Source organism: Panthera leo, chromosome A1, assembly GCF_018350215.1.
Source record: "Panthera leo isolate Ple1 chromosome A1, P.leo_Ple1_pat1.1, whole genome shotgun sequence".
NCBI classification, from domain to species: Eukaryota; Metazoa; Chordata; class Mammalia; order Carnivora; family Felidae; genus Panthera; species Panthera leo.
Window position 1 is genome coordinate 129,859,669 of NC_056679.1, and position 27,303 is coordinate 129,886,971.

At 38.5% G+C, this 27,303-nt stretch overlaps 1 protein-coding gene across 7 annotated transcripts in view; it reads left to right on the plus strand.

Moving 5' to 3' along the window:
* The first annotated feature begins 2,985 nt into the window (after positions 1-2,985).
* IPO11 (importin 11) overlaps positions 2,986-27,303 on the plus strand; it is a 198,482-nt gene continuing 174,164 nt past the window's right edge. For 2 of the 7 annotated variants that reach the window (XR_006202884.1, XM_042940032.1), the window contains exons 1-3: positions 2,995-3,212; positions 22,499-22,642; positions 26,204-26,304. Coding sequence is in view for 6 of the 7 variants with exons in the window: in XM_042940032.1 (XP_042795966.1) it covers positions 22,505-22,642; positions 26,204-26,304 (239 nt within the window). In the remaining variant the exon portion in view is untranslated. Of the gene's footprint in view, positions 3,213-5,231; positions 5,545-22,498; positions 22,643-26,203; positions 26,305-27,303 lie in introns of those variants that run through there. The other 5 variants (XM_042940046.1, XM_042940027.1, XM_042940002.1 and 2 more) reach the window with 5 other exon arrangements.

Genomic DNA, 27,303 nt, shown 5'->3' on the forward strand with positions numbered 1-27,303 from the left:
TCAGTGCAGGGCCCAATGTGGGGCTCCAGCTCAGGAGCCTAGCTGTGAGATCACGACCTGAGCCAAAAGTCAGGGGCTTAACTACTTAACTGACTGAGACACCCAGGCGCCCCCATGTGGTAGTTTTCTATTGCTTCTGTAAAAAATTGGCACAAACTAGTTTAAAACAACACAAATTCATTATGTTAGAATTCTGAAGGTCAGAAGTCTGAAATCCTCTGCAGGACTGAGTTTCTTCCACAGGCTGCAAGGGAGAATCTGTTTCTTTGACTTTTCCAGCTTCTCTAGACTGCCTGTATTCCTTTACTCATGGCTTCATATCACTCCCAACTCTGCTTCCATGGTCACATCTCTCCCTGACACTCCTCCCTCCCTCTTATAAAGCACCATTATGACTACATTAGGCCCACAGGATAATGCAAAATAATCTTTCCATCTCAAGATTCTTAATTTAGCCATATCTGCAAAGTACCTTTTGCCATGAAAACTAATATATGCACAAGTTTTGGGTTATTAGGATGTGGATATCCTTTTATCCTACCAACTATAACACATATATCTAAATTTGATTCTGGGTTCCTCCAGAATTTGAACCTAGACAAATGACAAATTCCCATCATCTAATCTGTAAAATAAGGAAAAGAATACTCTCCATATAGGGTAGGATGAAAATCAATAAAATAAAGTATGTGGAATGTCTACAGTTCAATGTCAGACACTTAAAAGACACTTAGAACTGGCACATAGGAAATATTTGGTAGTAGTTAGTTGTAATTATTGATGCAAAATGAGTTGCATTGTTGTTACACTTATTTGCATCTTGGAAACTACTTGAGATTGAGAGGTGAGTAAGCCAGTGTTTCTTTAATTTAGCACTTGCTTCCTCAACTTTCTTCTTTCTCTTCAGTTCTCAGGTATTTAGGGGGGAAAACACTGAATTTATATTTATATTTCAAATATATTCTGAACAGACCCAATGATGATTTAATTATTTGTTTGCCCTTTCCTCTAAAGAATCTGAGAATATAAGGACATAGCAATGAAATGCAGTAATATGAGGTTATTTATCTAGGTGTACATATTTCTCTTGTACATAGTATGTGAGTAGGTTTTACATTCATAACAGTTGAAGCTAGGACTTCCCAAGTGCATTTTATTGGGAGTCCGGGAGTTGTAGGCAAAATTTGTATGTGTGCATTTTTCTAAGTTATACCTTTTATTAAATTTCCAAAGGATCCATTATCCCATTTCATATATATATATGTATAATTTAAAAAATTTTTAAAAAATGTTTATTTTTGAGAGAAGGCGTGATTAGGGAAAGGGCTGGTGGGGTGGGGGGGAGGGGGCTCTATGGTGACAGCAGACAGCCCAGTGCAGGACTCGAACTCACAAACTTCAAGATCATGACCTGAGCTGAAGTCAAATGGTTATCTGACCGAGCTGTCCAGGCTCCCCAGAAAAGATCTATTCTTCTAAAGCAATTTCTTCATTTTAATTCAAATTAGGTTTCATATGTATATTTATACACATACACACACATATTTATTGCATATTCCTAATAAACTTGTTACTCATTGTGTGATCTTTGGACCAGTAGCATTGGCATTAACTGGAAACTCATTAGAAATGAAGACTCACCTCAAACCAACTGAATCAGGATCTGTATTTTAACAAGATCCATGTGATTCTATGCACATTTAAAACTTGACAAGTATTACCTTAAGTAAAATCAGCAGATACAATCAAGCAAAACAAATAAATAAATGAAACATGTCCACATTACCATTCAACTAGTGACAAACCTTGTTAACATTTTGGCATATATTTATTTATTTTATTTTTGGCCCCATATAAAAATGGGGCTATACTTAACCTAATTTTTTGTAAACCACTCTTTTCCCAATGCATTGTGAATGTGTTAGCATGCAACAAAAACATGGCAACATAATTTATATTGGCCAATTTGTAATTTATTATATATGCATGTATCATGATTAGGCATTCCTTTCTTGGTGGTTATTTAGATAATACTGTATTTTTACTTTAAAAACAGCCCTAATGTGAACATCCTTGTAATGTAGGTCTTATGATTGATTCAAATCCTAACAATGTCCCTTACTAGCTGTGTGACTTTAGGCAGATTACCTGACTTCTCTGTGCTTCAGTTTCTTCACCTATAACAGTAGCATAATAGCACCTCACAGATTGTTTTGAGGATTAAAATACATGATCATGTTAAGATTTTAGAATTGTACCTGGCACATTCTAAATGTTCAGTAAATGTTTACTATTATTTTTTATTATTAATGTTTATGAACCCTCAACCATGTCTTTACAACTTCTCTTTCTAAGGAAACCTTAGAGGGGGCGCCTAGGTGGCTCAAGTCTGTTGAGCCTTAGACTCTTGATTTTGGTTCACCGTCCCTGAGTTGGGAGTCTGGGATCCGGCTCTGCTGAACAGTGCGGAGCCTACTTGGGATTCTGTCTTCCTCTCTCTCTCTCTCTCAAAAAATAAATAAAAATGAAAACTTTAAAAAAAGTAAAGAAAACTTAGGTCACTAGCTAGTAGCAGAGGCAGGCAGAACTATACTTCCACTCCTGCTATCGTTCTGGAGTAGAGCGCCCAGCAAATTTAGGACTTGAAAAAAAATATTCACGGGAGGTTTGACCAATGGGAGTAAGATTATTTTAATAACTCATTTACGCTGAGACGCACTCGGAAAACAATGCAGTTTAGAACCGATATCCGGAACGGGGAAGGGAAAATGGTTCCGATTCAAGCAGGCTTCAATCAAACCAGGAGACAGCGATTTGTCCTGGGAATTGGGCTACGCGGGGTTAACGTTTCCATGGTTACAAATCCGGCTGACTCCAGGCGCCACGCTCTGTAATGCGCAAGCGCAGATAGCTGCTTTAGCCCCCCGGCGCCTTCAGTTTCGAAGGGGAAGCACCTCCCTCCTCTTGTGCAGTTCTCCTATCGCCTTCTCACTTTGCCAATTCCACGCGTTCCGGGTGTCTGTGACGCAGTATTCCTGCGTCCGCGTCGTTTGGAGCCGCGACGCTGAACATGGCGCGTTCCTAGAAGCCGCTTTCGGCATCAGTAGGCGGCGGCGTGTGGACTGGAAGCGTGAGGCGCGGGACCAACCGACTTCGCTTCGTGTTGGGGACTGGAAGCGGGAGAGCCGGGGTATTCCGGACCGAACCAAACGGTGAGGCCTGAGAGCTACAGAGCGCGCGAGTGGAAGGGAGGAGTGGGCTGGGCAGCGGAGACGGGAGAGGCGAGGGAAGAACGTTGGGCTAGTCGGAGAGGAGAGAGAGCAGAAACGCGGCGAGAGCGGCCTGCAGGCTTGGCTCTCTGCGTAACCCTAGGAACTACTTGCAGCTGGGGCCTGGCCGAGTCAGCCCTGGGAGGGGGAGGCTTGGTCGAGGAGGAATGGGGGTGCAGGAAGACGGGCTGGGTGCCAAGATGAGGAGAGCATAGGGTGCCCATTGTGGCTGCGGTTGCGGGCCAGGGTGGTGTATTTGCCCTTGGGGCATAGGTGATGCCCATTTTGAGAGAACGTGGTCAGTTTTAGTAGAAAGCCACTGTATGTTGTTAGTGCACACAGCACATTGCTGCTAATAGCAATGCTGTGAAAGCTCTAATTAAACATTAGACCCTTCCTTGCCTTTAATGAACAGGTGCGGGAAGTTAACACATTTTCCGAGGAGCCGCTTGCTGAGGTATGGCCGCCAATGCTCAAGCTCAGCGACTTCTGCAGCTTTATATTGAGGGTATTTGTGATTCAGCAAAACTATTTTGAGGCCCATTGCATTTGTCATTCTTTTTTATTCTGTTGTTACATAGTGGTGAATGAGGGAAGTATTATTAGTTGAAAGTGATTTGAGTAAATTAGGTAGGAGTGGTAAATTGCCTGCAGGTGACAAGATTGCAATGGAAATACCTTCTCCCCACCCGAGTGTGAGCGAGCTCGTTTGTAGTGGTGTAGTGCTTTTGAGAATTGGTTATTCTTCAGTATAGGGTAAGAAAGAGCAGTTTACAGCCCTAATTATTTTTTTCTTTCTTCCTTTCTTTCTTTCTTTCTTTCTTTCTTTTTTTTTTTTTTTTTTTGGTGTGTGTGTTGGTTAGAGAGTTCATGCCTCCGTTTTAACGTTATTTTAAACTTCTCTTTTCAGTATAGAGGCTTCAGGTTAAGGGTAGAGTGACTGTAAGGCTTCCATTGCATGACACCTTTTCTTCTATCTTGCATCACTGAAGATTGCTGTGAAATTAGAATGAAAATCCTTGTTGGATGTGATACGATTGTGGAATTTTTTCCCTCCTATAACCTAGTACAGGGAATAGTAGAAACAGTTTAATTAGAGCAATGGTTTGTGGCCATGTATTATAGCCCTAGGTCAGCTGGGCTGTCTCTGTCCTAGTTACGCTTCCTAAAGCAAAAGAAAATTCTCATCACAGATGAATTTAGTTGTGGTAGTAGGATTGGAGGTTCTAAACAAATGCATGAAGATTATTTGGTAATTAGTATAAAAATCTTTAAATTTTATGACATTGAGTGTTAGTATTCAGAATCCAGAATGCAAAAGAACCCTTGTAGGCATGTGGCAGTTAGAATATACAGACTTGTCTAGAGCTAAATGTTTTTCTAGAAATAAAAATATTCATGTTTTGAGAAAGATAACATGGTTAGATGGATTTTGACCATTGTGTTGTGTGTATGTGCATATATGTGTGCATGGTGTGTATTTATATTGTTCTTGTTGAAGTATCGTTGACATACAGTGTTACATTGGTTCATGTGGTGTTCTGATCAGTCCATGCTGATTCAACACTTCTATACCTTATGCTGTGCTCCCCATGATAAGTGTCGTTACCGTCAATATACAGTGTTGTTACAGTATTATTGACTATATTTCCTGCACTGTACTTTTCATCTCTGTGACTTACTTTATAACTGGGAATTTGTACCTCTTAATCCCCTTCCCCATTTTCTGTGCATTGGTATTTAATCTTGCTTCTCCTAATACGGTGTTACTGATTCCAGTATTATTCATTTCTGTGCTAATCCTATCTGTACCAAATGATGACTATCATCAAGTTAATTTCAGAGTGTTTTAGGGAATGGCAAGACATACTTAGTGCAGGTGTGAGTCTGGAACATCTTTGTTTTTGTTTTCTAAATATCAGGCTGATTACAGATAAGCCCACAATTATAAGCTTTGTAGAGCTTGAGTTGGATCAGTGTTCTGCACCGTTCCTACTCTGAGTATGATGTATGGCATCACGTCAGTGTTTGCTCAGAATGCCCAAGCTTAAGCTTAACCCTAAACCTAATGAATCAGAACCTGCATCTTAACAAGCTTTCCAGATGATAGGAATTTATGTTAAAACTTGAGACACCCTACTTTGGTTGGGAAGAGTTGGAAGACTGAGGTCATGGGTAAAGCTATGTAAAATTAGAGCATTTATTTTGATCTGAGGTAATCCTTTGCTGCTTATTGAGTCTGATTCATCTGGTTGAAGAAACAGACCTGGCAGTGGTAAGTAACTTGCCTGATGTTCATAACCCGGGTTCAGACTTACTCGAACGCTTTTCTTTTGCTATTTATTGGCATTTTAAAATGGAACTAAAGCTTTCGTGAATGAGAGCTAGGAATCCATTCCACAACAAACATTTACTGAGTGATGGGCAAGCAGTCCAATAATTCTGTGTTTCTCTAGAAACTGCTGTTTCCTATGGTGGTTATGAACCCACCACATTCCCTCCTTATTCTTTCCTGGATAATGTCACTTCTGCATGAACAGAGGGGGGCACCTGGGTGGCGCAGTCGGTTACACATCTGATTTTGGCTCAGGTCATGATCTCACGGTCTATGAGTTGAAGCCCCACGTCGGGCTCTGTGCTGACAGCTCGGAGTCTGGAGCCTGCTCGGCTCCCTCTCTCTCTGCCCCTGCCCTGCTCACACTCTGTCTCTGTCTCTGTCTCTCAAAAAGTGAATAAACACTAAAAAATATTTACATGACAGAGGAAATGAAATACATTGGTGGCATTGGTTACTGTTTTTTGTCCTCTTGCACTTGCAAACATGTCTACTTCTATCTGGTCATCTCTCCTGTGCTCTGAGTTTTTTCTCCTCAGGGACAGTGTTTCCTTGGTGTATTATGTTGTTTTTCCAGGGCTGCTGTAACAGTACCACAGGCTGAGTGGCTTAAACAATGGAAAATTTTTTTCTCACAGTTCTCGAAGCTGAAAGGCCAAGGTCAGGGTTCCAGCAGGAGTGATTTCCTCTGAGGCTCTCTCCTTGACTTAGAGGTAACCACCTGCTTTGTGCACTAGAATCTCTGGTATCTCTTTCTTATTAGGACATCACTTGCATTAGATTAGGGCTCTACTCTAATGACCTCATTTTAACTTAATCACTTCTTTAAAAATCTTATCTCCAATTCTGAGAGTCCTGGGAGTGAGGGCTCCAACATGTGAATTTTGGAGGAATGCATTCAGTCCATAACATTTGGTTGGTCCTGTTTTACTTTGAATGGGCACTAACTTATTAGGGTTTAAAAAAAATTCCTTTAAATACACTCTCACTCTAGATTCCTCTTCAGTTTCATCTGTAATTATTTCCTTTAAGTTTCTGGAAAAGTTACCTATATTAATTTTCTCCACCTCCTTATTATTTGCTCCTCCTCCCTCCCCAATATATTGAAGTCTAGCAGTCCAAGTCCCTGAATTTGGCCACCATTGATCGCTTTGTGGTGAAATCTAATGGAATCCGTGTCATCATTTGACATGTTGACATTTCTCTTTGAAATTCTCTTATGCTTCTGTGACACTGTGGTCTCCTTATTTCCATGTATGTTGGCCAGTCTTTCCTTGGTGCAGTTTTCTGTCTTTGACCAATGTTGACCAGTGACGCACAGTCTTCTCTCTTCTGCCTCTACCTGCTCTTAAATGGTCTTATCTCTGATGACTTCAACTATTGACTTTATTTTGATAACTAGCAGATCTCTGTCTCTTTAGCACAGATTATCCTCCAACTGTGACACATTATGTGGTTGTCTTAAGATATATAAAGTTCAGGTAAAAAATTAGATCTATCACTCTTTCTGAAGTTGCTTCTCTTCCTCCTATGATCCATGCCTGCCAGTCAGTTGGAGATGCCCCAAGTCTTAACTCTACCCTCTAATTACCCTTATGTACCACCCTGCCCCCAGTCATTTACCAAATCTTCTACGTCTTTCATCTATTTTTCCTTGCCAGTTACTACCTTGGTTCGGATTATCATTAGTATGTGGACTTTGGTGTAAGCATTGTAAATAATTTCTTTGAATCTGAGAATGGATATAATCCCTCTAAACCCTTTCTTGTTTTGTAGACAGATTGTAGTGTTCTTCTGCCATGCAGGCTTTCAGATTAAAATCCATACTACCAAATTTAGGAAATAAGGACCTTAGTGATTTGGACCTTGCTTGCTTTTTGCTTTCATCTTCTGTTTCCTGCCTCACATGATTCTGTCATGCTGAACTATTTGCAATTCTTCAAAAGTGTTTGAATGTTTTTTAAAGTTGAGACATCAGTACGTTGTGTGTATTCTGCCTAGAATATACCTATCACCTTTTTGACAACACATACAACCTACTCATTTGGATAACTCCTACTCAGCTTTCATGACCCAGCACAAATGCTATCTTGTCCCCCTTTCCTGCCTCACCAAGCTTTCCCCAACCTGTTTAGGCTGAGTTAGGTCTTTCTCTTAGGTGTTTCCAAAACAGCTTTGTTGTCTTTTTTTCTCTTAAGACTGGAAAGCAAAGACTCTCTTGTTTGTTTGTTTGTGGACTAATCTAAGTTATTTATTTAAGTTATATCCTGCCATAACCAAAGGGATGGAAGATCAGTATACTGGTCATCATTTGAGGCAAGTAAGGAAGGTGCACTTAATGTCCCGTATACTTCTGGTCCATGTGCGGAGTCATGGTCCAAACCGCTGCTGTGGTCCCTGCTGGGTAGTGGTCCAGGTTCTCTTTATTCATCCTCATAGCCAGTCGGGAGTGGATTCACATGAGGGTTAAAGGATAGAGTAATCATACTCCCCTGGAGTAGGACTTGGAAAAGAACTCCCCCTGGAAAAGGACTTGGACTTGATGCGGAGTTGTGGGTAGGTGATGAACTCGGATCTCTCGAGCTCTCCGTGATCAACTTCAGGAAGATGTTCAGCATGCTCACTTTTACGTATGAGAGTGCTATAAAGTAGTGAGTGGAGCTCTCCCTGCTGTGGGTGCTACTTGACATGGATTGCTGTAGCTGTGCCCTGGATCATTCTAGCAACCCTGAAACCTGGGACCCAGCTGCAGTCATCATTTTTGAACTGGAGCTCAAAGACTATTTATGTTTGTATGTATGTATGTATTATGTTTAATTTTATTTTTGAGAGAGAAGGAGAGTGCATGCACACGCGGGGAGAGGCAAAGAGAGAGGGGGACAGAGGATCTGAAAGGAGCTCCGTGCTGACGGCAGAGAGCCTGATGGGGGGCTTGAATTCATGAGTGGTGAGATAATGACCTGAGCCAAAGCCGGACGCTTAACTGAGCCACCCAGGCGCCCGACTCTTTTATTCATTCTTTATCTCTCAGAGTAATGCCTGGCCATTAGAAGCTGCTTCCTTGTTGAGTACCATGAATGCAAGTTGAACTACCAGAGAGTTTACGGGAGCCGGGGTGGCTTAGTCGGCAGGGCATCCGACGTCAGCTCGGGTCATGATCTCAAGGTTCGTGAGTTCGAGCCCTGGGTGGGGCTCTGTGCTGACAGCAGCCTGGAGCCTGCTTCAGAGTCTGTGTCTCTCTTTTTCTCTGCCCCTTCTCTGCTTGTGCTCGGTCTCTCTCTCTTTCAAAAATAAATAAACATTGAAAAAAAAAAACAAGAATTACCAGAGAGTTGAAACAAAGTGGGATGTTACATACTCTGGAGGTTAGTTTGAATGGGCTTGAAAAGTCAGAGATGGGTTCAGATTTGAGACTTTACACAACTGTATGCAGAGATTGGGATTTAGTAATTGAATTCATTTATTTAACAAATATTTATTCATCACTTTCATATGTGCCAGGTGCATTTTTAGATTCTGGTGATACATCTTTGAACAAAGGAAGTTCCTGGTGTCTGGACCTTAAGTTTTAATTGAGGGAGTCTGTACAATAAACACATAGATATTAGAATGTCAAATAGTAAAAAGTGTCATGCAGAGAAATTAAGAAAGATATCCAGAAAAGAGAGATTCTGGGTTGAACGTAAGAGGGTAAGATACTTTAGATTGGGTGGTCAGCAACAACCAACTTGATGAGTCAACAACTTGAGCAAAGACTGAATTGAAGTTAAAGAGCAAAACATGCAGGTACTTAGAGGCAAGAGTTTTCTAGTCAGAGGGAGCAAAATCTATAAGATAGATTTGATGTATCTATTCCACTGAAGATGGACCCATGTTGTCTCTTTCTTACTATAGAAACAACTCCCAGGATCAATGCCCTTATCCTTGTCTGCTCTTATAAGCCTGTATAGGAGTTTCTTTGGTTATAGCACCAAGTGTGCGATTGCTGGGCCAAAGGATAAAACCTGTTTGGTTGTAGGATACACACACACACACACACACACACACACACACGCATACACATACACATACACATTTAGGTTTTTTAGAGATGGCAGGATTGCTCTCCAGAGTAGTTGTACCAATGTATATATACTCTTAGCAAGCATAAGGGTCTCTCTTCCACAGGCTAACGTTGAATATTTTGGGGACTTTTTAATTTTTGCCAGTCTGACTAATTTTGCCAGTCACAGTCGCATGTTCTTCCGACTGAGCCAGCCAGGTGCCCCCACCAGTCTGATTATTGTAAAGTAATATATCTGTTTTTTTAAAAATTCCTGGGGTGCCTGGGTGGCTCAGTCGGTTGAGCGTCCGACTTTGGCTCAGGTCATGATCTCACAGCTCGTGAGTTCGAGCCCCGCGTCGGGCTCTGTGCTGACAGCTCAGAGCCTGGAGCCTGCTTCTGCTTCTGTGTCTCCCTCTCTCTCTGCCCCTAACCCACTCGCATTCTGTCCCTGTCTCTGTCAAAAATAAACATTAAAAAAAAATAAAAATTCCTGATAACTAGTGAGGTAGCATCTTTTCTGGTATGTATAACCCATTTGGCTTTTTCTGTGAATTGTCTATATGCTTTGTCCAGTTTTCTTTTGTATTTCTTGTTGATTCACAAAAGTTTCCTGTATGTTCTATGTAATCTATCATTGTTTAGTCGTTTAAAATATCTTCTAATTTTTATTTTGTTAATATTGCCAATGATATTTTCGTTAACTCCATTAATTTTGGTTTTCAACTTTTGATGTAGTATAATTTACCAGGAAAATGAGCGATAGTTTTGATGTATTCCGGTTCTCAAGTTTAGAACTTTATAAAAAAAAATCTGTTAATTTCACTTGAGGTATCAATGGACAACACGGATCAAAAGGAAAATGTGGTAGTCCGTGGAGTATTAGGCTGGGGTAGTAGACTTCTTTCTAGTTCTAGAAATGTCACTAATGAACCTGGGACTTAAGAGAAGTCACAGTTTATCTTCTTAATCTCTTTGAGACACAGTATCTTGGTCAGTAAAATAAAATGCTTAAATCAGATGTGCAGTTGACCCTTGATCAAATGGCTTTGAAATCTGTGGGTCCGTTTTCAGGTGTGTGTGTATTTTTTGATACATTATAATACTATAAATGTATTTTCTTGTCCTTATCTTAATATTTTTCTTTAGCTTATTTCACTGTAAGGATATAGTATATAATATATACAATATGACATACAAAATGTGTTTTATTCAACAGTTTATTGTTAAGGCTTCTCATCAGCAAGCTATTAAATTTTGGGGGAGTCAAAACATTTAAGCATTGTTTGAGGGTCAGCTATATTTACTATTTAGAGAACTGATATGCATAGCTCCAAGATGATAAAAAATTATTTTAATGTTTGAAAACATTATTTTAATGATAAAATGTGTCATAGTTCCGAACGGTGGAGACATTACTGGTATGCATTCCATACATGTTTTAATGAATGAATTTTTATAAATGCAGTGACTCTTTAGGCTACACTCTCACAAGAGAGACCCCAAGCAGTCTCTGCGCTGTTAACACAGAGCCCAGCGGGGGCCTCGAACTCACAAACCGTGAGATCATGACCTGAGCTGAAACCAACAGTAGGACACTTAACCTACTGAGACCCCCAGGCGCCCCTAAAAGAGAGTATTTTTAAGTCCTGACTGGTTTAGAAGGGTTTAAGCTTACTTGTAGTGTCTGTCACCAAGCAGGAATTTGTAGGTCCTTTAAAATTCTTAATTACATGAGATATTTTATCAGAGAAGAGAAAGCAGACAAATATCTTCTCTTTTCCGTGTTATGTACTGTTTCATATCTCTTATTCCAAAATAGATCAGTCTTTGACAGTCTAGCATGAGGTCTCATGGGGAATGCTTTAATAGCCTTGGTGATTTAAACTTGATGGTATTTGGACATATATGGAAGCATATCTAGTTAAAACCATTTCTAGGAAGTGTTATTAACATACAATATACAAGGATGCTAAACAGCCTATAACATGTGCACAGGGAAGACTTTTCTTGTTCAAACTGAACTGACCTCTGTTGAGAAGTGTAAATGAATCCGAATGGTGCAGTATGGATTTGAATGAGGCTAGTGTCTTTGCTACCTCCTTGGTTTGTGTCAAAAATCTTAGGTCCTTTTATCTTGCTTTAATTTTTTGAAATAGTGGTGTTCCCTGATCTGAATTAACATCACTTATGGTTGTTGATAGTCCAGCCACATATTTTTCATTTATTTAGTCACTTCCTTGTTTCTTGCTGATTTGGCATTTACGTAGGACACTTAAAAGAAACAGCTTTATTAAGGTGTAATGCACAGACCATACAGTTCACCCACTGGAAGTGTATAATTCAGTTGTTTTTAGTGTATTCACAGAGTTGTGTGACTATCACTACAATCAATTTTAGGACATTTTTATCAACCCAAATAGTAACCATATCCCCATCAGCAATCGCTCCACCTTTTCCCCCAATCCTCTGGCCCTAGGCAACCACTTATATACCTTTTATCTTTATAAATTTGCTTATTTTGGGCATGTCATTAAAAGAGACACCTTGCAGTCTTTGTGACTGGCTTCTTTGACCTAGCAGGTCAAATGAATCAGGGTTCATTTGTGTTGTAGCATGTTGCAGGATTTCATTCTTATTAATTGCCAAATACTATTCTATTGGATGGAATACGACATTGAGTTGTTTTCACTTTTTGCTATTACGATATTGCCGGTCACGTTTTTGTAGTGTACAACAAATGTAGACCTAAATCTTCATTTCTTTTGGGTATATATACCTAGAGGTAGAATTTTTTTTCATATACTAACTCTGTGTTTAACATTTTTAGACCCTGACTTTTCCGAAGCGGCTGCACCATTTTACATTCTCACTAGCAAAGAATGAGGGTTCCACTTTTTCAACATCTTCACCAGTATCTTTTATTATGTCTTTTTGTTTTTAGTCATAGTAGTAGTTTTGATTTGCATTTCTCTAATGGCTAATAATTTAGGCATCTTTTCATATGCTTATTGACCATCTGTTCATCTTTGTAGAACTGTATATTCAAAACTTTTGCTTTTTTTATATGTATATTTTTTTTAGAACAGTTTTAGGTTTACACTAAATTGAGAGGCAGGTACATAGATTTCCAATAGACTCTGTCCACACACGTACACAATCTCCATTACCAACATCCCTCACCATAATTTTTTTTTTTTTTTAAACATCATTCACCATAATGGTGCAGTTTTTTTTTTTTTTTTTTTTTTTTTACCAGGATGAACCTACATTGACACATCATAATCACTCAAAGCGTGTAGTTCCCTTAAGGGTTCACTCTCGGTGTTGTGCATTCAGTGTGTTTGGACAAATGTTATAATGACATCTATCCATCATTATAATATAGAGTATTTTCTTCATCTTAAAAATCTGTGATCTACCTGTTCATCTCTCCTCCCACTCAACTGATCTTTTATATCAGTTTTGACTTTACCATAATGTTATATAGTTGAAGTCTTATAGTATGCAGCCTTCTTGGATTGGCTTCTTGCACTGAGTAATGTGTGTTTAAGTTTCCTTCATATTTTTTCATGGCTTGATAATTTCTTTTTAGCACTCAGTAATCTGTTGTCTGGATGTACCATAGTTTATCTGTTCACCTACTGAAGGATGTCTTTGTTGCTTCTAAGTTTTGGCAGTTAGAATAAAGCTTATGTGCAGGTTTTTGTGGACATAGTTTTCTTTTATTTTTTAATGTTTATTTTTGAGAAAGTGTGTGCATGCGCACGTGAAGGCAAGCAAGGGAGGGGCAGAGAGAGGGAGACAGAGGATCTGGACCAGACTTCACACTGACAGCAGAGAACCCAATGTGGGGCTTTGAACTGTGAGATCACGACCTGAGTCAAAGTGACGTTTAACCGAATGCGCCACCGAGGTGCCCCTTGTGCATAGTTTGATCTTCTTTGGGTAAATACCAAAAAGCACAATCACTGCATTGTGTAGTAAGAGTATGTTTACTTTTGTAAGAAACTATTAAATTGTCTCCCAAGGATATTTTGCATTCTTTCCAATAGTGTCTGAGAGTTCCTGTTGCTCCACATCCTTGCTTGGCATTTGGTATTATCATTGTTCTAGATTTTGACATTGTAATAAGTGTGTAGTGTTATCTTACTGTTGTTTTAATTGTCATTTCATAGGTGACATATGATGTGTATCTTATTGTTTCAATTTGCATTTCCCAAGTGACACATGATGAACATCTTTTCATATGCTTATTTGCTATCTGTTTATCTTCTTTGGTGAAGTGTCTGTTAAGGTCTTTGTTCTCGAAATTGGATTCTTTTTTTATTGTTGAGTTTGAAGAATTCTTTGTATATTTTGGATAACAGTTTTTTGTTTTTTTGTTTTTTAATCAGGTATGTCTTTTGGAAATATTTTCTCCCAGTTTCTGGCTTGTCTTCATACTCTTTTGATATTGGCTTTTGCAGAGCAGAAGTTTTTAATTTTAATGAAGTCGAGCTTCTTAGTTATTTCTTTCATGGATTCTGTCTTGGGTGTTGAATATAAAAAGACATCACTGTACCTTAGAAAACCCATTTAGATTTTCTTCTATGTTCTCTTCCAGGAGTTTTATAGTTTTGTGTTTTACGGTTAAGTCTTTGATGCATTTTGAGTTAATTTTTGTGAAGGGGTTTAATTAACGTCTGTCTGGATTAGTTTTTTTTGAATGTGGCCATCTAGTTGTTCTGGCACCATTTGTTGAAGACACTGCCTTTGCTCCATTGTATTGCCTTTGCTTCTTTGTTAAAGGTCAGTTGAGGGGTCTATTTCTGGGCACTCTGAGCTGTTGGAGTGATCTCTTTGTTTTTTGCTAGTACCACACTGTCTTGATTACTGTAGCATTAACACTAAGTCTTGAAGTTGGGTAGTGTCACCCTTTCACCATTTCTCTCTCTTTTGGCTCTTTCCAACTGGAAGTTGGGTCTAGAGTCTTGGTTAATTAAGGCTGATGATATTTGGTATTTTAGAAGTAAGGTTGTATACTAATTGCATCACATCAGGAGGCACTTAAGGTCAAGTTGTGCAGCTGTTGTTGATACTAAGTTTGTTCTTTTGGTTGAGCTGGTGACTGACAGATCTCTTCATTTTAAAGGTCTGTTTGTTCACTGAATTTAGCAAGTCATTGGTGGGTGGTATTTGAACATACTGGGAATATTCTGTTCTTAATTTGTCGTTCTTTCATCTAATGGTTTTAGCATCCTTTGTTGAGCCATGCCTCAGTAAATTATTTCATTGAGGGAGGCTTTTTTGTTTTTGAAATTTTTCTTCAATTTTTATTGTATTTTTTTTCTAAGTCATTTCACTTACAGCTTTAATATTTAATAGTGGCGTGGAGTTATTGTTTGTGTGGCATGTTTTCAAACTAAGGACAGATACAGATAATGGGACAGCCTATATAGCCTATGGTTATGGCTGCAGTGAAGGTCACTGCAGGCCAGGGAAATCTGTTTGTTGTTGGCAGGCAGAGGTGCTGAGTTTTCCCTTATCTAATTGTTTCTTTTAATGAAAACTAGAAAGTTTCCAACTGTAGGCACATCTGTATGTCTTTGGATTTTGGGTTTTTCCAGGATTTGGAAAGTAACTTCCAGGAATGGGCCTAGAAAGTCCATTTATAGGGTATGAGTATTTTTAGGCTCTTGGTCACTTATTTCCAGGTTATTTAGACTTAAAAGTATCAAAGACTACAACAAGTTCAGTGATGAATGAATTGAATTGACTAAATTGTAAAATAGTGAGAAGATTGAAATGCCTCCCCTTTTAATTTGCACCTTCTCTTTTCCTATTGTTCTTAGGGAAAAAGAATTTGCGTTTAGATTTTTAATAATTCTCTTCTGTAGTTTAGTTCAGAGCTAATACAGTACTCAGAAGCACTATCTTTCTTGCTTATGAATTTGAAGTTATGTGCAGTAACGAAAATCAGAGCAGCCTCATTGTGTGCATTATGTTTTTATTTTTTTAAGTAGGCTTTGCACCCATTGTGGAGCCCAGTGTGGGGCTTGAACTCAAGACCTGAGCTGAAATCAAGAGTTGGACGCTTAGTTGACTGAGTCATCCATCCACTCTGTATTGTGTACGTTATTAATTAGGAAACTGAGGCATCCATTCTTTTAATACGGTTAGAAGATTTCTTTCACTCTGTATGGACATCTGTACTGCAGAGACACACCTGTGCTTCCACTGTGAGGGAGGGACTTGCTTCCCGGGCTTTCAGGCTTATCTGGTGATGGTCTCCAGGAAGATTCTTTCAAGTTCTTGGAGACATGCCTTTAGCTCTTCCCGCAATGTAGTATTTGTCTCTCCCTATTCCTTCCACCTGCCTCCCTCACTCCCTCCCCTTCTTCCCTTTTCATCTTTTGCTATTTACCGTCAAGTCTTCAGATTTTTTTTTTTTTTTATGGAGATGAGCTATGTGTCTGGATCATTACCAGGTGGCAGTAACAGTAGCAACCCTATTAATTTCTGTATTCTAATTCCAAAAAAGGGTATTGAAGTGTAGTTTGCTGTGTGTACCACCCTCTAACCTGACCACCAGTCATCAATGGTCATCTTTTTAAAGATTTTATTTTTATGTAATCTCTGCACCCAACATGGGCTTGAACTCCACAACCCTTCGATCAAGAGTTGCATGCTCTACTGACTGAGCTGGCCAGGTGCTCTGGTAGTCACCTATCTTTTATTCAAATAAAAGTTTATTTCTGTAGTGTTATGTTTGAAGGTCTCACTACATTATTCCCCGTTCTTTGTCACCATTGCTATCCTTTCAAATGAATTCTACAATTGAGCACTCTGTTAATATTTCCTACATAGAAAACGTGATCCTTTTAAATTATTAGGGATTCAGGAATCTTTTTGACAGTTTCTCCAGGAACCTATTAGGTGAGAACACGGTGTGTTTGTAGGTGTTCGGGAGTAGGGTGGTGTGGTGAGTGCATTTTATGTTACAGTAGGAAGAGCTTGTGTTCTAAAGACTTGGTTATCAGGCCTCACTCTGCCATATACTAGTTTGCTACCTGACCCTGGATAACTCTGTTGATAACTCTAAGTCCTTCCTCTTATAAAACAGTGATATTAATCCACATGCCAGATTTGCTTTTATAGGCTTGTTATGGCATCTTTAAAAAAGTTTAATAGGCTTTAGCATTGTGGTATTTTAAATAATCCATTATAGGTCTGTCATTCCTGAATCGTTATTTTTGATGATGCATTTAATCTGCAATTTAGGAAGTGATTGCTTTTTAAAGCTTCCTTTAAAAGTTAATTAGCACTTTGTAATCTTTCTAGCAGAAGTTCTGAATGGTGGTTTCTCAGGCCTAAAAGCCTTTTGCCCATGAAATAAACCATTCATAATATTGTTTGTGTGGAGGAAATACACTGGATTCCAACTGGTATTCTAGAATCTTAGTTTTTACAGTTAAAAAAATTTTTTTATTCATTTTTGAGAGAGAGAGACAGAGGATGAGTGGGGGAGGGGCAGAGAGAGAGGGAGACACAGAATCTGAAGCAGGCTCCAGGCTCTGAGCTGTTGGCACAGAGCCCGATGTGGGGCTCAAACTCGTGAACTGCGAAATCATGACCTGAGCTGAAGTCTGACACTTAACCTACTGAGCCACCCAGGTGCCCCTTTACAGTTTGTTTTAGTGATTAGAATAGTTCTCTCTGCTTCACACCTCAGTATCTCCCAGAATTTGGGTAGAGAAAGAGACCCTTTTTGATTCTTAACCTAACAACTATTATAGTGCGTGGCACAAAATTGGTTCTCCAGAAGTATATGAACTGAGCTCTTTGTCCCAGACTATATGGGCTTCTTGGGAACAAAGTTCAAAAGCAGGGGGAGGAAGGACAGAGTATATACTTCTGTGGAAGACCTGAATGGAGCAAGCTACTTGAGGGAGATAGGGATGGAAACTCTAGCAGCTTCCAGCACAACAGGTGAATGGTGATGGTAAAGTGAAGCATAAAAGATACAAGTACATAGGCTTAAGGATTGCCTTGCTCTGAAGGTCCAGACAAGTGTGAAGCTGTGTATGTGTGTGTGAACACTCTGCACTGTCTTTGCTGTAGGTAAGAAGTGCTCTGGAGGCTGACATTAGTCAGTGATTTTATTTTTCAAGTAGTAGTTCCCAAAATGCTAAAACCAGTAAGTGAAAGAACAACTGTTGAGAAACAGAATAGTTCCAGCCATAGATAATTTGCTGAGTACAATGTAGAAACAAACAGACCTTTAGAGTGAGGATGTCTATCAGTCACCAGCTCACCTAGGGACATGGCCTTTTTCTTTTTTGAGTTGGGTGGAGATGAGTTCTGCCAGAACCTTTTCTCTGTTATTTTTGAATTTTTTGAATTTTTATTTTTTTTTAACGTTTATTCTTGAGAGAGAGAAAGAGAGTGTGAGTAAGCAGGGAAGGGGCAGAGAGAGAGGGAGACGCAATCTGAAGAGGCTCCAACCTCTGAGCTGTTAGCACAGAGCCTCATGTGGGGCTTGAACTCAAGAGTTGTGGGATCATGACCTGGGCCTAAGTCAGATGCTTAACCAACTGAGCCACCTAGGCACCCTGTTTTTCTCTGTTATTATATTCATATATTCACATATTCTTCCAGTGACTTTGTTGGTACAGATGTAAAAGTCCAGACTTTTTTTTTTTTCTCCTGCAAGGTCACACATGATCTGTTCCTGTCTGCTTCTTCAACCTCATCTGGTTCCATTTTCTCCTTTTCTCATTAAGTGTCAATCGTATTGGCCTTCTTAAGTTTGTTTCTGATCTTAAGGCCTTGTTTTCATTTGTTTTCCCTGTCTGTCTGGAGCCCTGCTTTCAGATCTTTGCCTGCCTGGGTCTCTTGTCTTTCACGTCTCTTTTAAATGTCACTTAAGAGAAGCCTTCCCTGAAGACCCAATCTAAAGTAACACATTCAGAGGCACCTGGGTGGCTCAGTTGTTTGAGTGTCCGACTTTTAATATCAGCTCAGGTCATGATCCCAGGGTGGTGGGATTGACCGCATTGGACTCTGTGCTGAGCGTGGAGCCTGCTTAAGATTCTTTCTCTCTCCCTCTCTCACCCACTTGTGCACATGCACACTCTCTCTCTCTCTAAAAAATAAAAATATAAAATAACACATTCACTTATGGTCGATATTTAACATGATTGTATTTTCTTCATATTACTCCTTCCTCCCTCTCTCCCTCCCTCTCTTTCTTTCACAGAAATACCTTTTTCCATTGGAATGTATGCAGCCTGAAGTTAGGGACACTATTTTGTTTGCTGCACTATTTTATTCTCAGCACCTAGAACAGTGCCTGGTACATAGCAGGCTTTCAGCAGTTTTATTGAATAAATCCATTAATTAGCTGTCATGTGGTACAGTGTAAAGTACTCTTTTGTTCAAAATTGATCACTTACTTTATTCACCAGATACCAATAAAGCATATATCCTGTATCTTGTTGGGCTCCTGGTACTACAAAGTTGTCAGTTTTGTCCCTGGAGGTAGACAGTATTAGATACTGATTAAGACCATTGGCTTTGGTGTTCAAGTTCAAGCATTGCTGCTTAGTAGATGGTGGCCTTGGAAAGGTAAGGTCTCTAATCCTTTAGTTTTTTACCTAAAATATGGGGATAATTGGGGAGCCTGGGTGGCTTAGTCGGTTAAGCATCTGACTTCAGCTCAGGTCATGATCTCACGGTTCGTGGGTTTGAGCCCCGCATTGGGCTCTGTGCTGACAGCTCAGAGCTTGGAGCCTGCTTCGGATTCTGTGCCTCCCTCTCTCTCTGCTCCTTCCCTCGCTCATGCTCTGTCTCTCTCTCGCTCTTTCTCTCTCAAAAATAAACATTAAAAAAATTAGAAAATGGGGATAAAGATATCTACTACATAGATTTATTACTAGGAATAAATAATAAAGCATTTAGTACTATGCTTGGCATATATATATATATGTATATGTATATATGTATATGCTCAGATTGGTGCTTTTTTTTTTTCCTTTTTTGTTTTTAAGTTTATTTACTTCTTTTGAGAGAGAGTGTGTGTGTGTGCACACAAGCAGGGGAGGGGCAGAGAAAGAGGAGGAGAGAGAATCCCAAGCAGGCTCCATGCTGTTAGTACAGAGCCCAATGCAGAGCTTGATCTCACAAACTGAAATCATGACCTGTGCTGAAACCAAGAGTTGGACACTTAAATCAACTGAGTCACCTAGGCGACCCAGATACTGGCTCTTTTTAAGAAAAATTTTTATTTTGAGATGCCTGTGTGGGTCCTTTGGTTGAGTGCCTGACTTTGGCTCAGGTCATGATCTTGAGGTTCATGAGTTTGGGTCCCATGTCGGGCTGTGTGCTGACATCTCAGAGCCTGTAGCCTGCTTCTGTTCAGATTCTGTGTCTCCCTCTCTCTCGGCCCCTGCCCTACTCATGCCCTGTCTCTGTCTCTGTCTCAAAAATAAACATTAAAAAAAATTTAAAAAAAGAAAGAAAAATGTTTATTTTAGCCAGGTGCTCTTCCATTAATTGGGGGAGAATCACTGAATTTAGTGTTTTCCATACCCTAGACAATTCCTTGTGAGAACTACAGATCAATGCTGGTCTGTTCTTCTTTTATAGGAATGTATGATCGAAACTACTGTACATTTTGACATCCACTGAGTTGCTGCAGAGCTGGATTTTCAGGTGTACCTCAGTTGTAGATGTTCAAAAGTTGTATTTCTCATACTTTGGCAGTGATAAGATTTACCTAGAGAACTTACTACGGCACTCATTTTTGACCCCCAGCCCCTATTTTCATGATGGAAGTTTGGAGAGAGACTTGAGAATTTTTATTTCTGTGAGGTGATGCTGGTATTTCTAAAGTAGGGCTTTTCAAAGTTATCCAAATACAGTAGCCACTAGCCACATGCGGCTATTGAGTACTTGAAAGGTGGCTAGTTCAAAATACGATGTGCTTTAAGTGTAAAGTACACAGGACTTTGTAGACTTACTATTAAGAAAAGCGTAAAATATCAAAATTAGTTTTTTCAAAATATTGATTATATGTTAAAATGGTAATGTTTGGGATATATCCAGTTAAATATAATATTAAAAATAATTCCACATCTTTTCACTTCTTAATGTGGTTGCTAGAAAATGTAAAATTGCGTACATGACTTGCTTTTGTGCCTTGTATTATATTTCTCTTAGAAAAACATACCGCCCGTCTCTTGAAAATATCTTCTAAGGTCTCCATAAAGTAAATTTCTCTGAGATAGCCTGTTTTTGAAATCATACATTACCAACAAGCCCTCTAAATTGAGTGAAAATCCATTCACTTGTTTTCAGGTGATCATGAACACAGAGACTTACATTGTTCAAGGAACTCCAGGTTAGGGAGGGAGGCAATATATATTTACAAGGCATCCTAGTCAGTTCTAAAGTACAGACCAGAACAGACTACTAATTTAAAATTTGAGTTTACTTCCGTTGCTAATTGGTAGTATTTTGTGTTCCACTTATCGTATCCTAGCCCTCCTTTACTCACACAGGCTTTAAAATTGTTGGTTTTCCTGGGGCGCCTGGGTGGCTCAGTCGGTGGAGCATCCAACTTCAGCTTAGGTCATGATCTCAGTCTGTGAGTTTGAGCCCCACATCAGGCCCTGTGCTGACAGCCCTGAGCCTCAAGCCTGCTTCAGATTCTGTGTCTCCCTCTCTCTCTCTCTGCCCCTCCCCCACTTATGCTCTGTCTCAATCTCTCTCTCTCTCTTTCTCTGTCAAAAATAAATAAACATTAAAAAAAAATTTAAAAAATTGTAAGTTTTCCTTGAAAAGTTTAATATTTTGTGCCATTTCTTGTTGAGTCAGCATTTGGATCCTCCTTTTCATTAGTCTTTGCAGTTTAATTACAACTCTTAGGAATTGGTTGCTTTGGCTGTGTTTATGGGTTAATGACCTTCATACTTTTACTATCTGGAACAATCTTCAGTTTTAGATAGAATTACAATCACAAGGCTGATTCTCAGTCACTTTTGCTTTGAGATTTATTTTCTGTTTTTAGCTTTCAATTTTTTGAAAATTGCTTCATATAAGCATTTTGTGTACATGCTTCATATAAGCATTTTGTGTACAATTATACGTACTTGGGTCAGTATACAATTGTACACTGTTTCGGGGGTGATTAGAAACAATGCTTAGAAAACTTATCAATAAATTGCTAAATGTATTTTTAGAATGGCTTCAGATATTTGGTATAGGATTAGATGATCCAGTCCTTAAGGTTTATATTTTTATATTATATTTTATGTTTATTGATTTAGTTCATTTTTTCCCCACAGTATTTCTTGAATATACCTTTGTCTTTTAAATTTTAGAAAATACTTTGAACACGTGTTATTGATGGAATATAAGATGATGTTATGAGGTACTTAGCAATAAGTCAGAGAATAAATTTCTTTTTCATTTTTCTAACTTTGGTCTTAGTAGGGATAAAGTGGTAAATTCTTATAACACTTAATATTCTTTTAAAAACTAGGAAGGTATTATACTTAGCCTTAGGCAGACCGTGATATTTAATCAGAATTTAGTTCTTTGGTTTTTGTGTGTGGGTTTCTTATTTGCAATTTACTATTACCTTCTACTAATGGGACATTGAAGACCGTTTCCATCAGAAATAAGTTGATTTAAGCAGAAGTTAGTTGAATTACCAAAATTCTAAGTTAGAAATCCAGCAGAAACATGCGAGGGTAGGTGAATGAAGTACAGGAATAATTCAGATCATTGAACCTTTTTCTCCACTTATGTTACTGTTGATTTTTTATGTGTAATGTTGATTCACATATGTTAACTTATCTTTACCAGGTGTCCATGGATCTCAATAGTGCCAGCACTGTTGTTCTTCAGGTCTTAACACAGGCCACCAGTCAGGATACTGCTGTATTAAAACCAGCAGAGGAGCAACTGAAACAGTGGGAGACACAGCCAGGTTTCTATTCAGTGTTATTGGTAAGTTGTTGTAAAATAGTTGATTACTATTTTTAATAAAACGAGACACCATTCATTTAATTGTTCTCAGAATCTACTTGTACTGGTGGTTTACCTTAGTGAAACTGATCCAGATGTTTGCCTGTCATTGCCACTGCCATTTATTAATTCAGGGCATGGCACTTGAGAGTGTTGAAATGTTTGTTGATTGTTGAATAGATAACTGAACAGGGTATTGGTAATGTCTGCTCAGAAGGCAGGACACTGCTGATACTCTGTTTTAGCATGTTCATGCTGACTTCAGGACTGTAGACAGTACACTTTCATGTTTTGTCTTTATTCTTGCCCCAGTTAATTTATGTTGTCACAGTTGTTCAGTCTCTCTACTGCAGCATAAGTCTTTGCTCAGTGTGTTGCTTTATTATTATTATTTTTTTATTGCTTATTTATTTATTTTGACAGAAAGCTTGGGGGAGGGGGAGAGAGAGAATCCCAAGCAGGCTCCATGCTGTCAGTGCAGAGCTGGCTGTGGGGCTTGATCTCAGGGACTGTGAGATCATGACCTGAACCAAGATCAAGAGTAGGATGCTCTACTGACTGAGCCACCCGGGGGCCCTTACTCACTGCATTGCTTTAAAACATGGTTTTCTTTTCCCCATCTAAAAATTTCATTTTCTTGACACATTTGATCTTATGGGTGTTATGGAAAATAGTCTAATAATTAGCAATATATGCTTTAACTAAACTTTTCTAGGAGTTCAAAGCTTTGGTTTATAAAAATTATTTTCTGAATGCCAGAATAAAAGAATGTCTTTTTTTGTATTCACAGTCGTCTTTATTCTTTTCCTTCTTATGACAATTTCGCAACTCTGATGAGTGTTTTTTGCATTTGGCAAGGGCAGTAAGGCTGCCAATTGGATCACAATTTGATCCAGTTTTGAGACTTGGTTGTAAATGCCGAACAAACTCTTCACCATATCTTTTTTTTTTTTTTTTTTTTTTTTGAAGAGCATGAACAGGTAGGGTGGGGAGAAAGGTGGAGTGGGTGGGGGGAAAGAGAGAGAACAGAGAAAGAAAGGAAAGAAGGAAGAAAAGGACAAGAAAAGGGAAGGAAAGAAAGAAAAGAAGGAAGAAAAGGAAAAGGAAAGGAAAGGAAGGAGAATCTTAAGCAGGCTACATGCCCAGTGTAGAGCCAGACATGGGGCTTGATCCCATGACCCTGGAATCATGACCTGAGCCCAGAATCAAGAGTCGGATACTCAACTGGCTGAGCCACCCAAGCACCCCTTGTTTACTGTATCTTATAAAAATAGAAGATTATGAAAGTTGACATACATATTCTTGATTTCATGGCTAAAATGCTTGAGTTACTTGTTAAACTTAGGAAGATACTAGTCATACCTAGAATCATACTTGATATTCTGAATATAAGTGAAAGTTGGGTGTTTGGCCCAGTGGAAAAAAGGTAAAAAACATTGATTAAAAAATAAAAACAGATTGCTTTTTAAAGATACCGAAGATAATATTCTAGCCTTTTTTCGATAACCCTACTGTCACGTTTGTAAAATTTGGGTACAGAATATTTCTGAGTATCTTTATTCTTCATATGTTTATTTAAATGAATATACTGGATAATTAGCCTTGTGTTTTTTCAGGTCAAAATATAAAACACTTGTGGTATTTCTAATTTGGGTTACTCCCAGACCTTAAAAAAAACAGTAGCTTGCTGATTAACTGTTTGCTTCTTGTGCAGTTATGAATTGTTACTTTTAAGTGCCTAAGCCTTTTGTTTTTATGTTTACTAGCTCTACTTTTCTTCTTAGAGGGATAGTAAAATTTCTTTTAGATGGGATAGATTATAACAGATGGAGAAATTAAGTTACAGGCAGGAATTTTTTAATTTTCCCTGAACTCACTGTCTTGGTACTTTTAATCTCTTGTTGCCTTAGCTGTTCTTTCTAGTTTGGAGGTGGAAAATTTGCATTCCTGATCTTCAGACTTGTGTTCCTGTCTTGTTCTTCAAAGTACTTCAGGAATATTTCTACTTGGATTGACACCTGCAGCTTGACTTTTCTTGGTTCGCGAAGTTTAGGCGAGACAGGCAGATAGCCACCAACTTTCCACATTATTTCCATCCATTTGTTCATTTGCTCCTCAGGTATTTATGACTCTGTCTTTTGTGGAAGGCAGACATGTAAAGTGTTAAAATCGAATGCGATTAATGTGGTGGAGAAGTCCATTCTTTCTTTTGCAAAGGAGACCTAAAAGAGGGTCTCTGTCTTAGTTGTCAGGGGTATTAAAGAATAAATGGACATTACACAACTCTCTTTGTAAATTTTATTTCTGGTATGTACGTGGTTTTCTAAAAATGGGATATTTCTAAAAACATACCTGTTTTTTATAGTTTACATGTGATGTTTTTCTGTAGTAAGGAACATATGTCCACATCATTGCTTTTGGTTTTGAGGTTTTCCCACACAAGGTTGTGTTTAGGAGTTCAACTTTGGGAATTTGAGTAGTTTTTGGTCTGAAGTGTAGTGCAATTTCAGTCAGTTAAGATACTCCTCATTTCCCCTATGTAACCACTAACCTAGATAAGTTTTTTATAAAAAAACAAAACACTTTATGGGCACCTGGGTGGCTCAGTCGGTTGAGCATCCTGAGCATTCGGCTCAGGTCACACTCTTCATGGTTTGTGAGTTCAAGCCCTGCATCGGGCTCTATGCTGACAGTAGTGGGGGCCTGGTTTGGATTCTCTGTCTCCCTCTCTGTCTGCCCCTCCCCTGCTTGCTCTTTCTCCATCTCTCTCTCAAAAATAAATAACCATTAAAAAAAAAAAGAAATAAAACACTTTAATTCTGTGTTTGTGATGTCTTAGTGTTAACATTTGTTGTATTTTTATTTCCATATACAAGTGTTATGAATTTTTGTTAATTTTAGTAATGTTTTTGGTAAAAATGTATAAAGGTCACAGAACAGTTATAATTTTCTCCTTGATCATTAAGACCTTGTTGCATGCTTTATTTGCACAGTCATTTTTATGATCTCCTGCAGCTCTGCAAAGCAAGGACTGTCTGTACTTGAATTAATGTTCTGTCACATTTATTTGTAAGCTTGATTATTTTGATAAGAGAATACTTTGAAATAACTCCTTTCATAGGATGTGCTGATAATGCAGGGGCTTTGACTCCTTAGAATCTTTGAATGTATGCTTTGGTGGGTCTACTTTTTTTTTAATTGAGAAGATATTTATTTCAGTGTTTTGTGTGTAGGTTGTGGTATATAATTATGTTTCTTTTTTTCTGAGTTTAATTTTTTATTAGGAAAATTTTCAGACATCTAAAAGTAGACTAAATGGATCCCAAATATTTATTACTCAGCTTAAAAATGAACATACTTCTACCACGTGTGCTTTCTTACATGAACTCTGGAGCTCATAGAGATTTAGAAAACATGTTCTCTGTAGCGATAACACTTAAGTGAAACATTTAAAGTGTTATCCATATTTCACTATGGGTAAAGTAATTATACTTTAACTTATGACATGTTCATTTTAATGCTTGTTTTTTGTTTTTTTTACAGAATATTTTTACAAACCACACTCTGGATATAAATGTAAGGTGGCTTGCTGTGCTATATTTTAAGAATGGAATTGATCGTTATTGGAGACGTGTAGCACCTCAGTAAGTTCTGTCACTCTCCCTGGCCCATGTAATCCTTTCCAGATTCGGGGCAGTATACAGATGTTCCTCTTAATCTTTATTCTTTATGTGGAAGAATGCATTTGTGCTTGCTTCAGCACACACATTAAGTTAGAGCAGTGCAAGGAAGGTCAGCATGGTCCCTGTGTAGGATGACATTCACTTTCTTAAAGCATTTGATATTTAAAAGAAAAATGTGTTAACTACTGAAGAAGTAAAGGGTTCTATATGTCAGTATTCCTATTACTGCTTTTCTCCCCGAGTTATTTTTATTTAAGAGGGAGGCTGTGGATTTCTTGCTGTCTTTTGCTTTTGAGGGTATCTAATTTTATGGGCACAAAAATGCTAAGTGAATGAATTAGGTTGCAAAGTTTTTTTGTTTTTTTTTTTTAAGAGAAGTATGAGGTTAGGATTTTGAAAAAAAGTTACTGAGAAGGAAATCCCAGGTCATTTTACCTTCCAAGTCTTCTGCATAATTGCCTTTGTGGCGGGAATAGGGTCGTAGCCATTTGTCATCCCCTCAGATTGAGTTGTAACTGCTCTATAGATGGTTAAGTGAAAAGATATCTCTTGATAGTTAATTATATGTTATGTAATAGATGGAAATTAAATATAGACATGACCCTTGAATTCATTTGATAAAATAGAGTGAACTTTGCTAAAGAAGTAACTTAGTCTTTGTTCCCCAGTAGATGGCACTATAGCTCTTTATGTTCTTTATATTCATAAGTCCTTAAAAAAATAAACTTGTCAGAGTACTTCAAGGTGCGTATAGAATATGCTCTTGAATAATATTAGAAGCAATGAGAATATTTAAAGAAATTTTTTTTGATGTTTATTTTTGAGAGAGAAAGGGAGAGCGTGAGCAGGGGAGGGACAGAGAGATAGGGAGACACAGAATCTGAAGCAGGCTCCAGGCTCTGAGCTGTCAGCCCAGAGCCCAATGCTGGGCTCAAACTCAAGAGCCATGAGATCATAACC